Source organism: Cyprinus carpio, unplaced genomic scaffold (assembly GCF_018340385.1).
Source record: "Cyprinus carpio isolate SPL01 unplaced genomic scaffold, ASM1834038v1 S000006481, whole genome shotgun sequence".
Classification (NCBI taxonomy): domain Eukaryota; kingdom Metazoa; phylum Chordata; class Actinopteri; order Cypriniformes; family Cyprinidae; genus Cyprinus; species Cyprinus carpio.
Window position 1 is genome coordinate 1,151,030 of NW_024879156.1, and position 17,792 is coordinate 1,168,821.

Sequence of the window (17,792 nt, forward strand, 5' to 3'; positions counted from 1 at the left end):
GATCTTTATTAACCATCTGTTGTCCCTCAAAACCAGGCACGTGACCCTTTGGGGCACGAGAAAGGGTCCAACAAAAGCTGCATAAATATTTGGGTGCTAAATGTTTACTGTCCTTTTGTTAAGATTTGGGTATTTAAAGGGATTTGGCAAACCACTCAAGGAAGAATCTGTAGTCAGAACTTCCCGCACAAATTGCTGTGTGTATCTCTCTATTTGCCAGGTATGCTGACTCTTTGAAACTCTTTCTAATATTATGTTTTGAATTGCATTATGTATTTTATGCTGATCAGTTGTGTGATGAATTCTTTTTGATTTCTTTAATCGATGTTTAATCCTACCTGGTAAATCAATAAATGTTATTCTTGATTTATTCTGCATTATTCTTAATTCATTATTACTAGTAGATTAAAGCGAAGGTATTACCTCAAATCTGTGTTCAGGATTGTTCATACGAAAGGTTTAATAGATGGAGCATGGGGCACATCAATTGAGTCCATTTCGATTTCTGACTATCACTGTCTTAAATAAGTTGCAGTTTTCGTAAATATATAAAAAACTATACTTTTTGTACGAGTAAGCAGGGCGCGACCGACTTAAAGGTAGATATTTACCCTGCATCCAATGTTTAAGATCAGAACTGACAAGTTTGTGTCCGGGAAGAGCATTCAATCGGCCGAAATGTTACTTCTAAAGAGATACCGGGTCTGCAGTGAACGAATAATTGAAGAATATAAGACAATCAGAAAAATCTAAGATCCAAAATTTAAACACAATTAATTATACGATCAGCTACATTGTGAAACTAAGAGTTACTTATAATTGGAGTCAGACTAAAATTAATCATGGAGTCAGATTTGAATTCGACAAAAAAATTGTATTAAATTAAGATGATTTTTCCAGAAGTGCCAGAGGACTTACACGCGGAAAAACCTTCGACCAGACCACTAGATTCCGTCGTTGGGCTAGTGGGTGGAACCTTACAGTTGGTCACATTCCCTCCGTGATCCTCCAGTCTCAGGCGAGTGACGTCATCTGGCGCGACAATTCAGATCCAAACAGAGCATGAGGTTTGAGAATCTTCTTCTCTGTCTTCAGCTACTGTGGTAAGTTCATTTTTGTTCACCTTTTTAGAAACGTTTGAGGGAAAACTTAGACGCACTTCATATAAACACATTTATAGAACGGGTCGGTATACCCAGGATAGACCGGAACCGAAAAACCCGGTGGTGTTTAAGATTATTAGAGGAACAACATGGCTTATCAGGGAAATGGTAGTTCGAGTGTAGACAGAGATATAATGGAATCGCATGCTTTGCAAATAAAAGATCTCCTTTTTCGTCTGCGTAAAAAGGGAGTAGATTTTGAGTGGAACAATGATCAAATTCTAGCCTGGTACGTTACCGAAGGCCAAAAATTGGAAGCTAAATCTTCCTACCGAAAGCTACTGGTCGCGATTGTTTTTATGCTGCGTCGAAATGATTTGGCTACTATTGCAGAAAATAAACGCATAATAGCGAACATAAAAGAGCTAGAAGCAACGCGATCAGATGAGCTGAAAAAGCTCAGAGCACAGGCTGAAGCATCGGTGTATGAAAAACAAACTTGGGCAAGACAGGGCGACGCGATGGAAACGCAAATTAAAAAGCTTGAAAAGAAGCTAAAATTGGATAAAAAATACACCTCCGCTCTCGAAGAGTGCTGCGAGTCTGCAGGGTTTCCCGTAACTGCAGTCAAAATAGCGGCGATAAAATCTAAAGTTGAAGGTGAGATAAACAGTGATAGTGATGAAGATGATGTTGCGGCTTTAGCAGGCAATGTTAAAGATAATTTGTCCGTCATTGAGGTTCGTAGCCGAACTCCAAAGACAAAACCTAGTTCGGTGGTGCATGATTCCCCTCCGGAACCCGCAAGTGATATGGATTATCGCCCAAATAGACCCGAAGAGGGACAGTACAGTCCAATAATGACTCGAACTAAAACTGGCGCTATTCTCAGAAAACCATTGAAAATTGCTGTACTTAAAACAATGACTAACGCGGATGATGAAGTCACCACCATTAGCCGTCCTTTAACTTGCGAGGAATGTACCAAACACAAAGAAGTTGTGGGAATGATGCCAAGAAAAGGCCCTTTCCAACCCTACTGGGACAACTTGATGTTACAATCATCAGTGTACAATTAAGAGGTCAGAGATGTTTGGCAGATTGCTCTCCTCACTATTCCAGAGGAACTAAAACCAAAAATGTCCCCTGAATTAAGATCTGGAGAAATTATAATCAAAAGAGAAGGTGAGAATGAAAACGACGTGTATGAAAGATTGAAAGACACTTTGTTAGAATTAAGGGGACCAACACACGCTGAGTGGAATAGGATTTTAGAAATAAAACAAGCTAACAAAGAGCCATTTGAAATGTATGCGGAGCGTTTGTGGGTGACGTACAAAGAGCATTCAGGATTAGAAGATGCACAGCGCGATCAGGAAGTTTTACTACAACTCCTGAAAAATAATGCAGGGACTCACATTCAGCAAGCGTTGGTGCATGGAGCCGATCCATCTGAGAATACCTACCGGTCACTGGTGGATTGGGCTTCCAAAATAGAAACCAGACTTAAACAAACCAAAGCTCGTTCCGTTTCAACAACGCAATGGTTAGCAGAAGGAAACGGTGATAAAACTTCTAACGTTAGCCCTAAACCTCAGTCACAACTCCGATGCTATTATTGCAAAAAAAGTAACCACAGCGTTCAAAATTGTTTCAGATTGAAAAAAGCACAAAACAATCAAGCAATGCATTCTAAAAATGACAGTGAAATCCTTAAGCGCTTAGGAAATTTGATTGCGAAAAATAATGCTCCAGAGAGCAGCCCAATTCAAGCCGAAAACCAACCGCCAAACCAAAGCAGCCCATACAAAAATTTACAGGCAGATCTCGCTGTCCTACTAGCAAAATATAACAATCCCCAATAGGGGTGCGTGGCCTCCGTTGCTGTAGGAAGCATTATCAAAAGCGGCAATCGAATCAAAATAAGAGCTAATCTTGGAGGCCGGTTAGTTAACATCCTAATTGATACTGGTGCCGCTTGTTCCTGCACAAACATTCCGCTACCCTTAAGTACACGAACGATCCAAATTAAAGGTATAGGCGATACTTTAATGACAGCAACTCAAACACAGCCAGTCCAGCTTGACTTAGGCATGGTAGTGTTAAACGAGTCGTTCTGGTATTTACCAGATAACAGCGAAGGAACTGTATTGGGAATGGACATCATGAGAAAGCATGGTTTTGTAATTCATTGTTTTGAGAAACAAATTGAAGTACAAACTAACAAAACAGCAAAGAGATGTCTGTCTCAAAGACATACCAGCATTATGTCCATATCCAGTACAGATCCGATTCAACTTCTCATCAACAAACACAGCGGTGTTTGGGCTAATCATGAACACGACTGCGGCCTCATTGACTTTGAAGTATGCATTGAGGGAGAGCCCCCTCCCCCACAAAAACAATATCGCATCAAGCCAGAGGCAGAGGTCGCTGTTTATGAGATAGTGAAACAGCTTGAGATTAGAGGGATAGTTCGGCAATGCAGTTCAACTACAAATTCTCCGTGTTTACCCGTTCCAAAACCTAACGGTAAATGGCGCCTTTGCATTGATTATCAACGTCTCAACAAGGTTTTACCCAAAGCGACACCTATAGTGGCAAACCCGGCTACCATCTTATCACAAGTCTCAACCAGTGCTTCATGGTTCACAGTGCTTGACATTAAAAATGGCTTTTGGTCTATTAAAGTCAAAACAGAAGACCAATGGAAGTTAGCTTTTACTGTAAATCAAATGCAATATACATGGGAAAGAATGCCACAAGGCCTTCATAACAGCCCAGCAATCTTTCACAGAGCTGTGGCAGATACTCTCGGTCCCTTATTAGGGAGTGGTAAAGTAGTTCACTATGTAGATGACATATTACTAGCTACAGAAGAACCACTTGAGAGCCACTTGCAACTGGTTGACAAAGTGTTACAGATGCTAGGAGACGCAGGCTTCAAAATGAACAAAGAGAAAGCCCAAATTGCGCAAAGAGAAGTACACTATTTAGGGTACACTCTGACTCAAAGTCACAGAGCTTTGACAGATGATAGAAAGAAATGCATTGCTGAACTGCCCCGACCTCATACTTTAAACTCGCTGCAGAAAGTGTTAGGCACAGCAAACTATTTACGAGATTTTATCCCTGATTTTGCAAATACCGCCGCACCGTTGTATTCGCTCTTAAAAGGCAAAACTAAGCCAAATGATGTCCTTGAATGGACTGATGAACATGAACAAGCGTTTACCGATTTAAAACAACGACTGTGCGCCGCGCCCGCCCTGGGCTTGCCCAGCCCATCAAAAGACTTTCATATTCAAGTAGATGCGCATAAAATCACATTAAGTGGAGTTTTAGCCCAAGAACATGGGGGAAAACTGCGTCCAATCGCTTATTACAGCCGGAAAAAATCTCTAGTTGAACAAGGATTTGATCCATGTACACAGCAGGTACTCGCGGTGCATTGGATGCTAAAAACAACAGAACCCATTGTCGGATTTCAACCTGTTGTTATACACACAATGCATACACCTGTACGAATGCTGTTACAAGGCCAGATAAAGGGAGTTTCTTCCCAGAGATTAGCGAGATGGCTAGCAGACATTCAAGCGCGTGAAATTACAATAAAAAACACACGAATCTTGCCACATCTGCTCGGAGAGGTTGAGGGACATCCACACACATGCCAGCCTGAACAAGAGGCACAAAGCCTTGTACATGACCAACCACTGCCAGGCCAAGTACAGGTGTACATTGATGGTTCTCGATTCTGTCAAAATGGTCATTTCTATACTGGCTGTGCAGTGTGGACTCCTCATCTCCCCGATACAGATGCAAAACAGCAGTTGTTGTTTAAATTGCCATCTAACATATCCGCACAGGAAGCTGAACTCGTTTCGTTGCTAGAAGCGATTAAAGCACACACTGAACCGCTCTGCGTATACACGGACAGCCGTTACGCTTATGGGGTAGTAACAGACTTTATGGCTCAATGGCAATTGCGAAACTTCCTTACGTCTGCTGGAACGCCTATAAAACATTTCAACACTATAACTGCAATTTGGCAAGAAATACAAGCGCGAGAAGCCCCCATTTCCATTGTAAAAGTGCGTGCACACATCAATAAAAATCCTGATGTGCATGAGAAAAACAATAATATTGCTGACCAATTGGCTAAGCTGGCAGCAGTGAAAGGTAACACATGGAAAACCGAATCACCCTCTGTTTCTGTAGCAAGTGCAGCACAAGTTACACCCATAGATCTCAAGCAGTACCAACAGGATCTGTGGATCTCTGATGGAGAACTCGTGCCACACTTGAAACATGATCAGATGGTTAACATAATCGAAGGCATAGTCATCCGAGATGGAAAATTTGTCGTTCCTGAAGCGCTTCAAAAGCCAATAATTAAATTGTATCATGAATATGCGCATGTGTCTGCAACAAAAACAGCACAATTGATACAAAAACAATTTTGGTGGCAAGGAATGACAGCTGACATTGAAAGATGGTGCAACACCTGCCTGGTTTGTGCCACAATCAACCAGGGAAAACCAGGTCGAACAAATCTGCGCAGGCCAGAACCACCTAAAGGACCCTGGGAGTCCTTACAATTGGATTTCATTGGTCCGCTACCCAGTGCCAAAGGGGGGTATCGTTATTGTCTCGTGATAATTGATAAATTCTCAAAATGGGTCGAAGCGATTCCCACTCGCAATAACACCGCAAATACAGTGGCACGTGTGATGGCGAACCAAATCATCCCTCTTTGGGGAGCACCAATTCAAATTGAATCCGATCAAGGGACCCATTTTACTGGACAGGTTATGAAAGATATGTGCAAAATGCTGAACATTAAGCAAAGATTTCACGTATCGCATCGGCCACAAAGTTCTGGGATGGTGGAACGTGTTAATCGTTTTATCAAAGAAAATATCTCAAAGCAGATAGCTCAACACCAAAACAAGTGGATTGATGCTTTGCCCACTGTTCTGACGGTGCTGCGGGCAACCCCATCAAAAGCTACAGGCATTAGCCCATATGAGCTTATGACTGGAAGGGTGATGAAGTTACCCATTGATCCAGAGATTTCCCCAGCAGACCTGGGGCCTCTAATGCTCGCAACGCAGCAGACTGTATTGGTGCAATTGCAGGAAAGATTGAAAGTGTTGCACACCCAGGCTGATCTGAAGCGACAACAGTCAGACCTGACAAATGATGCACAATTCAACCCAATCTCTGAAACAAAATTTTCAGAAGGAGATATTGTGATGGTACGCGTTTTTGTAAAACAAAATGCTTTCTCCCCTAGATGGCATGGGCCCTATGAAATTAAAGCTGTTTGCAACAGCTGTGTGGCCGTGACCATCAGAGGAAAACTAAAATGGTACCACATGTCCCAGTGCAAACTGTTCAAAGGTTCATTGAATTAATTAGGATTTTTTTCTTTCCATAGGACAGTCACTGCAATTCCATGGAGGCCGGATGCCAGGGCTGTATCTGGACCCACCTGCGTCGGACTGGGACAACGAGTCACACTCGCACACACCCTAGGATGCGGGAGATGGGTATGGAAATATATTAAGGGGCCATCCACATACACTCCAATTACATACAAAGAAATAGTCACATGGCCTCCCGGATTAGCACCGGAACCAAATTGTGCAACTGAAATCTGCTGTAAGACAGGTTCTACCCATCTCCCAGACACAAACCTCACAGGTTACACACTTGCACTAAAAATGCACCATAACATTACTACCTGGAATCAACTTAACGAGTACCCAGGTTCAAACATTGGTAGACAAACACTATTGTATAAAATCAACAATTATGGTCAAGATCCCAAAAAATGTTACTCCATGAAGGATCTAGAACCAGCAACATATATGTGTAGGCACACTACAACACATAATGATACACATTTGAAGTTTACTGAACTTCTTTTTAACCTAACAAATCCCGAACCAAAAAACCATTTAAAAACATTTGTTTGGACTGGACGAAAAGAAGGGACATACTGTGTGGGAAAATGTGAGGCAAATATGGACAATTTTACTAGCCCTCATAATTGTTCATGGACATTACATCATTGTTTTAATCTAACCACTTGTGGATATAGAAAGCCCACACAGTGTCCAAAGTTATATCCCACCCCTCCGGGTGGCCTTATCAAAGGAAATGTAAACAAAACTTTGCTTCATGATGTTAATCTTGTGATAACACATGTGACATATAATATTTCTAACATTTTGTCTGCTTATGTAGAGCATTGTAATTATAATGATGAAACATATACATGGCTACAGTCACGAATCGATGATTTAGTTTCTGATTACAAAAACAGACTTGCAGTCCAAATCCCACCTGCTCGTACTAAGCGAGACCTATTTGGGAATATAGCAGGCCTTTTTGGGTCAGTTAATTCTATAGCCAACACTTACAAAATAACAGGTCAATCTCAATTTTCAACATGGTTGGCAAATCAGGTGGCCACTGGTTTCCAACACATCACCAATAGTAATGAAAATATAATCAAAGCGGTCAGATCTGAAGCGCAGGCGCTTCTGATGGCCAGTCAAACAATTTTCAATCAGACCCGTACCATCGAGCATGACTTAGCCTGTAGATTGTATGCACAAGATTTGTTTACTGCAGCAAGACAAGAAATTTTAGATCTTCGTCTTCATAAAACACCTAGACATGTTTTAAAAGATCTTATAGAAATTTTAGATCTGCATAGATGGCTTACTTCAGAAAAAATGAAGAACATCAACTATTCTGAATTATTGTCAACATTAATGATGTATAATGGAAATGAATGTATTGGTTGTATTGGGTTTTTTGCCACTTTCCCTCTAATTCACCCAGATCAAGTCTACCTAAATTCCACTACCATACGCTCTATTGGCGTTGTAGTGAAGGATCAGATCATTAAATGGGACCATCTTACGGGGTATATGACTTTGAAGGGCACTGAAACCTTATTTACCACTCGCACCTGTTGTCATGAAACATCTAGTTACGTTATCTGTACCTGCAATACTTTACAGCCTTTTTCTGCTAATGATTCTAAGCTCATTAATGTGCAGTCTTTGCATGGCCATTCGGATGCTGTCCAAGTGTCTCATACTCAGTGGTGCGTCGTGAGTGAGATGAATTCCTTCACCTATGGAGGTCTGACCTGCCCTGCAAATCACACTTTCTGCTTGGAAGTGAAAGAGGACTTTTCAATGGGCCAGATAAACATCCTGGGAAAGGTACCGCTAGACGTAGACGTTTCCCCATGGTGGGAGGACACTTTTTATGAGCAAGGCACACAAGCGTTGGTCAACACGATGGACTTAGTTCAAGGGATTCTTTTACAGACTGAATACCACCTCAACCAAGCACAAGTGGAAGCGAACCTGGCAAAAAGAACTGCAGAGATCTTGTCTAGTTCCTCTACCCGCTCAGCTTGGTATGCTTACACCTGGTGGGACTGGATGTTTCGGGGATGTGCCATCGCCAGTGTGCTCATCTTCTTATTCACTCTCATCCAGTGCTGCTACTTCAGATGTCTCCTCCGTGCGATGCGCACTTCAACTAATATGGCCATCGCGCTCAGTCCACTACGGGTACCAGCCTTACAGAAGCTACAACCGTAAGCAAGCTGCAAGAAATCCATGGAAAGTGGCCCCTCAGGGACTGCTCTGGATCTGCCCCAAGTGGCCAAGGGCGGAAACTGTAAGGATGGATTTCACCAAGACTGAATTCAAGATTCCTATCCTGTAATAAAACAATAAAACTCCCCAATCTCAAGTGAGGATCTGCGAGAAAGAGCTCAGGACAACAGCTGGCTTGACCTCCTCTCGTCTCCCCCATACTGAGTTCCTGACCCCTCACATCCTCTCCTTCCCCTCAGGCCATGCAAACCTCACAAATCTGATATCTTGGTTGTTTTAAGTGACATCAGTATAAACACTTCTGGTGCGGCTGGTAAGATGGTTTCACTCCCACATCAATAGAACAGACAAGAATAAAGAAAACAAAACCTGTTCTCCTGTTGTGGGAGATGCCCCAATAAAGATCTTTATTAACCATCTGTTTGTCCTCAAAACCAGGCACGTGACCCTTTGGGGCACGAGAAAGGGTCCAACAAAAGCTGCATAAATATTTGGGTGCTAAATGTTTACTGTCCTTTTGTTAAGACTTGGGTATTTAAAGGGATTTGGCAAAACCACTCGAGGAAGAATCTGTAGTCAGAACTTCCCGCACAAATTTCTGTGTGTATCTCTCTATTTGCCATGTATGCTGACTCTTTGAAACTCTTTCTAATATTATGTTTTGAATTGCATTATGTATTTTATGCTGATCAGTTGTGTGATGAATTCTTTTTGATTTCTTTAATCGATGTTTAATCCTACCTGGTAAATCAATAAATGTTATTCTTGATTTATTCTGCATTATTCTTAATTCATTATTACTAGTAGATTAAAGCGAAGGTATTACCTCAAATCTGTGTTCAGGATTGTTCATACGAAAGGTTTAATAGATGGAGCATGGGGCACATCAATTGAGTCCATTTCGATTTCTGACTATCACTGTCTTAAATAAGTTGCAGTTTTCGTAAATATATAAAAACTATACTTTTTGTACGAGTAAGCAGGGCGCGACCGACTTAAAGGTAGATATTTACCCTGCATCCAATGTTTAAGATCAGAACTGACAAGTTTGTGTCCAGGAAGAGCATTCAATCGGCCGAAATGTTACTTCTAAAGAGATACCGGGTCTGCAGTGAACGAATAATTGAAGAATATAAGACAATCAGAAAAATCTAAGATCCAAAATTTAAACACAATTAATTATATGATCAGCTACATTGTGAAACTAAGAGTTACTTTAAATTAAATTAAGATGATTTTTCCAGAAGTGCCAGAGGACTTACACGCTGAAAACCTTCGACCAGACCACTAGATTCCGTCGTTGGGCTAGTGGGTGGAACCTTACAATATAATGAAGGGAGACATGAAAGACGGACATCGCGTTGTTTTCATGTGGATTACTTTATCACAGAATAGTTGTTTTTGGTTGCTTAGTTTAAAAGTAGACATGTCAAGCTTTCTATAGATATACCTCTCATGTCTCTGTGTTGAGTATTCATTGAGTTACAGTTCATTTTAATGTTGTGTTTCTAAATAGAGACAGCGCTGCAGACAGCGCACTCTGTTTGTTTTCTTTATTTTTTTAATGCACAAAGTTGTGTTGTTATCATGTGTGTATACAAAAAAGATATTGTCTTTTCTCGGGGTGTTGCATTGTTTGTCCCACCCATTCATAAATCATATGTTATCTTATCAAGCACGTGGTCCGAATTTTCCCACTCTTGCAGGGTATAATTTGGACATGATTCCTATAACAAGAATATGATATATTTGACAAATAACTGATGATCAGAAACGTTTCAAGCAAGAAGATTCGAACACACACATACTAAACATAAATATGATCCCTTAAGCTATTCAAGAGTTATTTAAAAAGACATACACAATAAGTGATTAGAAACATTATAATCAAATTTGGTGGGTTACATGTATGATATGGAGTTAAGCAATGGACTGATATCCATTTAGAAGTCTTTTTTGAGTTCATTTTGGTGCATATATGCACTGGAAGGCATTCTTTGTGCCATTCTGGGGAGTAAGGATATGTCCTGTGAAGAACAGAGGGGTTAACTGGTCTCCTTAGGAATTTCAGTCTGTTTCTGCTAGGTGGGGGGAAGTCAATCCAACGATCTTGTTTACTCTCATGGCTTTACATGTGAGGGTCAGACTGTCCATCTCTTCGATTACTTGCCCCAAATTAGACAATCTCTTCTTCGAATTGAAATTTTCAATAATTGTTCTAATGGTGTTAATGTTGAAAGATGTTCTGTGAAAGAGCTGGTTGGTTATCTAGCTTCAGACTGTGGTGCTAGGACTTGATTTACAGCATCCTGTTGCCTTTCCGAGGAATTTGGCTTCTCTTGTTTCAACCATGCTCACGATCGAATCTTTAATTTGTCTGGTTCAGGCCTCATACGCTACATCCCCCCTTTCGATCGGTGAGGTGTTTAGCTGAAGACATCGTCGATCGCTGGAGAAACAAAGGCAGAAGAAGCAGACAAACACAGCAAACAACAAGACAACACCTCCATGACGGTTACTGTACTGGTGCAGGCATCAGGTTATTTAGGTACACGTTGTTAAGTTCAATTAGTCAATGTAGTTTAGTACATTGAGGATAGTTTAGATCATTTTGGACATCGTTGTTGCATGTTGATTCGTCAATCAAATTTGTGGTTAACTTTGTTTGGTTCTTCTAGGTTGTCTTAATTTAAACGTTTACCGTTAATTTTCTAGTAACATCATTTGCAATGAAATGAGTTGACCTATCATGCATGGAGCTCTCTGGCTTACATTCAGTTTAGAGTGGCTGGCGGATATTAGGTGTGGTGAGTCAATCCTAATAACAGACCTTCGACCCTTGCAGGGTGTCTAGGTGTTTCACCTACTCAGGAAAGAGGGGAAGGAGAAGGATAGGTAAAAGAAGAACAAAACAAAACAAAGCTGCTGTGGGCTTTCCTAGCATGGCTTACAACTGCTGTTGAGTTAGGATGTCATGTGCAGCTAGTGTGTCATGTACCTTAACTTAGTGTTAGGTGTTCTACCTATTGTGAGGATGGCTGCATGTTTCTTCATGGTGGGTAAATGTAACTTTGTTACGCTAAAATTTGGATATTCTACCTGTGGGAAGAATATGTTTGTTGAATGTGTTATCAGTAGATAGCCTCTGTTACCTCTGGGTGTAGGTAATGTTGTGTGTGTTAAAGGTGTAGTGTATGTGTGGTCAGATCTGTTTCAGTCTGTGTTGTCTCCCCCCCTTTGCTTGTATGTCACTGAAGACTGGCTCTCTGCATCCTTGGCTTGGATGAGGGCGTGTCCATGGTCTAATAGGGGTCAGTCCAGCAAGGCAGGAAGTTCTTTAGCAGACAGCCGGAGGTAGTTTGGCATGGCTGTGTGAAGCTGGGTTGCAAAACTTTGTCTCCTATGTTGCACTCTTCTTGTGAAGCCTTCTGGCTGTGGCAGACTTTCTGACCTTCTGTGCTCTGGTGGTTGCTGTTGCACAGACAGGAATGTGGTTCCTGGAGTTGGAGTTCATTTGACAGTTTGTTAGTGAGCGTTGGGAGACTGAGGTGATGTTCTTTAGTACCTCAGATTTTTCATCAACGGTTGGCCGTGAAAGACTAGCTCGTTCCGGGTGGTTGTTGAACAGGTGCTTGTCATCTCTGATGTGGTGTACCAGGTGATCACCGGCCTTCCGTTCTGTCGCTGGTCACAGCAAGCATGACTCAACTTTGTGGTCATAAGTATGAAACTGGTCTTGAAGGAACTCTTTCAGTTGTCTCATGACTTGTTCCATGTCTTCTGACGATAAGCTGTCATGTTCTTGTGAATACTCAGCACTGTGCATGTCTGAGTGGTGCTGAGGTGGGTTTCGTTGTCACTTACCCACATGACTTGTTCTTGGATGAGTCAAGTGATTACCTTTGGAAGTCTGGTTAGGTTTCCAGTTGTTCTTATCCTTTTGGTTTCTTGAGAAGCGTGGCTGGTCCCATGGATTTTTCCAGCGGTTGAGCTGAAAGCGGTTGTGGACATGGGTGTCACATTCTCTGAGCTCTTGATGAAAGACTCTGGTGTTGTGATGCCACTGGGTGTCATCCAGTGCAAGGCTTGAGTCTTTGTTGAAAGAGTTCAAGAGTGTGGATGTTTTGTTACCTTTCTTTGAGGCCATCTTCTGCTTGCTATAGGCCTTCTGTGTTAGGTCACGCAACTGTTGGATGGTCATGGAGTTCGGATAGGCCATGACACCTAGATGGTGACTGACTCCAGGGTGCAGATTCTTTAGGAAGAGGCTTTTTTGAAGTTCACATCCTCTTCAAGGTCAGGCTTGTTGTGTGCACCAAAGTAAACTTGTCGGAGTCGGTTGTAGTAAGCTTGTGGAGTCTCTTGTCGACCTTGTTTGGTTTCCAAGGCAGTCAGCAGTCCATGTTTAGACTCGGGGTCTGTAAACTCTTTAATCAGGACCTCACGAAGTCGCTGGTAGTTTGACTTTGTTTGACTGGGCTGTCGATCTAGGAAGTTTCGTACCTCTCGACTGGACGTGGCTCTAAGGATGTATAACCTGTCTCTATCAGTCACATGAGGTCTCATTTCCAGATGAAATTCGATATCTTGCAGGTAAGCCTGGATGTCGTGGCCCTCTGTGGAGTTCGGGTTGAACCTGCTGATGTTTTCAGACAGCTTGTTGAGGTCTTTGATGGTCATCCCGTGTGCAGCTCTAAGGTCTTGGACGGGAGGTTTTCCTTCGTTGGCAAGACAGGGTTGTGTGGCGAAGGCAGGTGAGGTTTTGGGTTGTGGCCCTTCGCTCCTTTCATCATATGCCAGTTCTTGGACGTGGGACTCTGCTCTGCTCAGCAGTGATGAGGCTAAGAGATGTTTCTCTTTCCTTGGCTATTGTTTCTGCTTGTAAGCATATTGGAGTTCTTTTCTGACCATGTAGAGCTCATCGTTGGTATCGTCTAGTTGTTGGGTCAGATTGTCCATTTCAGTTCTGTACCTTTGAAGGTGGTCTTTCAAAGCACTGATTTCAGAATTCTTGTCTCTGATGTCATTCTTGGCTTTCTCTAGTAGCTGTTCAGCATACTGGAGTCTGTTTACCAGGTCTCTCTGGCCAGCCGTTGCATGTTGCTGGTTGAGCTGAGCTGCTGCCAAGGCTGCTTGGAGCTTCTTAACTTGTTCCGTTGTTTCCTGCTCCCTCTCGTTGGGTGCTTTGAGTTGATCTTGAACTTTCACTTCCAGCTTGTCTATGCGACGTTGAGCACGTGTCAGCTCCTCTTGAAGGTGGGTGATATGCTTGTCGCTCAGTTTCAGCTGGGTTGTGAAGGCATAGCTTAGGGAGCTGGTGATCTTGACTAGCTCCTCGTGGTTGTTGTTCTGGCTTGAATCTTGTGTCAGGAATCTTCTCAGGATTAGGATTATTATTAAAAATAATAACAGTTCAAATGTCTTTAGCGTGAGGCTGTCTGTCATGCCTCTCAGCCAAGTGTTCACATCTTCCCCATGGGTGATGGGGTCTGCAGTCTGCGGCATGTTTGCACGCTGGGGAGAAGAGAGACTGACACAGATCTGTGTGGAGTAAAAACCTATGTGTGGTGGGACAACTAAGTGTTGTATCAGTGATTGTGAACCACTAGTGAAGTGTGGTGATGACTGTGCTGGTCTCAGGGCGTCTAAGTAGACTAGAGATGTGAAGACTTTGTCACTCTAATGAGGAAGAGGAAAAGAGAAAAAGAGGTGAAAAACAAATTCAATGACAAGAATTTTTTTCTGTTTTTCAAATGAGGAAAATAAATTTTTCCCAGTTAAATGTTATCAAGAAGGTAAACAATTTTATTAAATCTCTTGTTTTGGACAAAATAATACAATAATAATGCTGATATCTATTTCCTTAGTCTGACAGGATTGACACTGTATACCTTACAGTTGGACCGCTCACCAGGAAGGCTGCGAAGGCGACAGTTGTTCAACACGTATCTCTATTAAATTGATCTCAGCGTTGGATGAGATGCTAAAACTTGGATTGCGTTTCCAAATGTAGGGAGGTTAAGAAGAACAAAGGAGAGGTTGATTACAATCAAATTCATAAGGGTGGTTTGTCTTTGACAAGATTGTGTATTTCATTCACTTAGAATTGACTGATGGTTCTTACATGTCCCTACAAATGTTAAAAGTGAAGAGGAAAGGAAAGGAGAGAGAGGACGGAGATGGTAAGTCTCAGTAGAGGTTATCTCAACTACGAGGAGAGCGTTGTTTTAGTTTCTGCACAACTAATCAAACAAAATAAACTTTAAGTGAAAGAGAGTTGTCTTTCTAATTTATTTGAACTCGTAGTGAGGGATAACAATGTCTCCTTTTAGGGCTCAGGTGTGTCGTTCCCAAGCTAGGATACACAGAGGAAAGAAATGGTAAGAAAAGGTCAAATTAAAAAGTAATAAATGGGCAAAATAAGCAAAAATTAAATTAAATTAAATAAAGGAGAAAATCTATAAATAAAACAATAGTGGCTAAGTGTATAACCAAAACAGGAAGAAAGAGGGGTAAAACGCAATAAAATAAGTACAGGTTCGTACCTAAAATAAATAGGCCCAAAGAGAATACTAGAAATAATGATCATATGAAATGATCTGAGAGGAAAATCTGAATGATTCCAAATAAATTTAATGTTTCAATTAAATTTGAATTTGACAATTAATAATTGTGAGTCAGTATTTCCCTTTCTATTAAAATGCCAATAAATGGTATCGTGAGAAAAGAGAGCAATAAGAGAGAGAAAGAGACCAACAAGTGTATTAGTTAAGATGTTTAAAGGGTTAAATCACTTTAGCGTTGCCCACACAGACACTATTCAACCACTGGATGTAAATGCTAACGGCTAACCTTTGAGGCTAGTGGCTTTAGCATAGACTCCAATGTAAATACAACTGTTTCGTTAGCTTAGCAACACCGTGGAGTTTGTTTACACTAGCATCGATGCGCTGCGCGTGCGCAGTTCAAAGTTGCTCCGGAAGTAGGTTAAGACTTCCGTGTCACGGTCGTAACTGTGGCAACCAAAACAAACTCTAGTGGACTAGAACATGAATCATTGCATTACAAGTACAGTAAAGCATGTTACATGAAATGTCGGTGCATTTCAACACTGTACAAATTACAACACCGCTTTTAGTTGGTTTTGCGATGTGGCGCTTAAACGCTCAGTTCGTATAGAGTTAACTTTAACTTAATTCAAATAGCAGCTTCGTGCTGTAGTTAAGGGAAAAGTGAGGGCGATCTCTGCGGATCTGATCCGTGCCAGTTTCTCTGGACACAGACACAAACACAACAGGTTTTCTTCGCTGTTGCGAAGTGTTAAGCGAGATTGCATTCACTTTGTGAACAGGGAAACATTATTCTCTAATATTAACCCAGGGAGTCGAATAGCATTTGATTCGGCAGTGGAACACGCACTGGCAATCAAGCTATGAATAACGAGGCTTTGATAAATAGATTGAGGAACACGCTCAAAACTATTATTTATTTACCGATTTATTTCCCTTTGAATTACTACAGTTTAGCTCCGTTGAACGGTGACTGAGATTCCCTGCCGGGAGTATAGCTTTTCAGAGGCACTGGAACACGCAGTGAAATCAATTTAGCTATAAACAAGGCATTACAAAAACGAGGAACACGCTCAATTTCTACCTTATTGTACGATCTCAGATGTTAACTTTAAGTTCATTTACTGCCGTCTAACAATGAAGAGCAGGACTTGAGTTACAGCCTCCTCTGCGTTCATTCTATTCAAGCAGTCGCGCGCTGCTTACGTCACGGGTCACACACACACACACACACACAGGTCTCGACTCAGCTTCTCATCTTTCATCCTCAGCAACAGAAAAGATTAAATAACTTGGTTTATGCTCACAATTTAGATTAAACTGCCCGCATTTGCTCCACCAATAATACTGTAAGGGAAACAGGTCAATTTAGCTCAAAGGGAATCATTTAAGATTTTAAAGGGAATTTGAACAGAATCACTGTTTCACCGCTGATCAATGAAACGGCCAGCGATTCACTGAACGAGCCGTTTAACATCAAATCTGCGCTGGGTATTAATATCCAAAGTATAGTGAAAACACTATTAATTAGCACAGTAACGAGATCGGCAGTTTAAGACATTAACTTGTAATCACAAAACACAAGATACTTCTCTTTTCAATATAAATAAGGCTTTATTAGATAAATCTAAGACATATAAACTAATCTAACACATAAGCACACGCACTCACACATTCACACAAGTTGCAGGAGGATAGAACGTTAGGAAAGAATGAGTTTAAGAGAATGAAAATGTGAAATCCCAAGTTTACAGCAATACGTGAAATTGCATAGACATGAACAACCATCAGTCACTTAATTAACCCTTGCATTGAGTTCATCAATTAGGTTAAAATTATATTAGATAACACCAGTACAGATCAGAGTCTGGAGGTTACTTGCTGTTTAACGGGGTTCCCTTTGTTGTTGCTGAAAAGGGGGTTTCCCGATGTTGCTGATTGGCTGGAAGTTCAGTAGTCGTTGAAGTGACGTCTTGGGAAGACCGTGGTTGGGCGTTGGCTGACGATGCAGAGTTGTGGGCTGGGTGAAGTTTCAGACGGGCACTTGAGGTCAGACTCGGAGACACAGCGTTACAAAACTTAACTCTGAACACGGAACTCTCAAACAGAAAAGAAAAGAAACTAAAGTAAAAGAACAGAAGTAAAGTTTGACAAGACTAGGTGGTGTTTCTTCTCATGGTGGCTAAGTAGCAGCAGGCGTGGACGCCGAAGCACGCTGGAACGGCGCTCGAAGAACGCTAAAAGTGATGACAAAGCATGACTAAAAGCAGCAGCTAAAAAGCAGGCTAAAAGCCGGCATGACTGATAGCAAAAGCTAAACGAAAGCTAAAAGCAAAATTTGATGGTCTCCTGAGTATTTAAACTGGCATTTTGGCCACACCTCAAATGTTGTCTTGACCAATTAGATATTGTCTTTTCTCGGGGTGTTGCATTGTTTGTCCCACCCATTCATAAATCATATATTATCT

The 17,792-nt window shown here is 41.5% G+C and overlaps 1 protein-coding gene across 1 annotated transcript; it reads left to right on the forward strand.

Annotated features, from left to right (window-relative positions):
• Positions 1 to 599: 599 nt before the first annotated feature.
• Positions 600 to 9,301, forward strand: LOC122143673. The gene is made up of 2 exons (XM_042754244.1): positions 600 to 1,103; positions 6,547 to 9,301. Exons 1-2 carry the CDS (start codon positions 1,063 to 1,065, stop codon positions 8,735 to 8,737), a joined length of 2,232 nt encoding a protein of 743 aa, XP_042610178.1. The 5' UTR covers positions 600 to 1,062; the 3' UTR covers positions 8,738 to 9,301.
• The last annotated feature ends 8,491 nt before the right edge of the window (positions 9,302 to 17,792 follow it).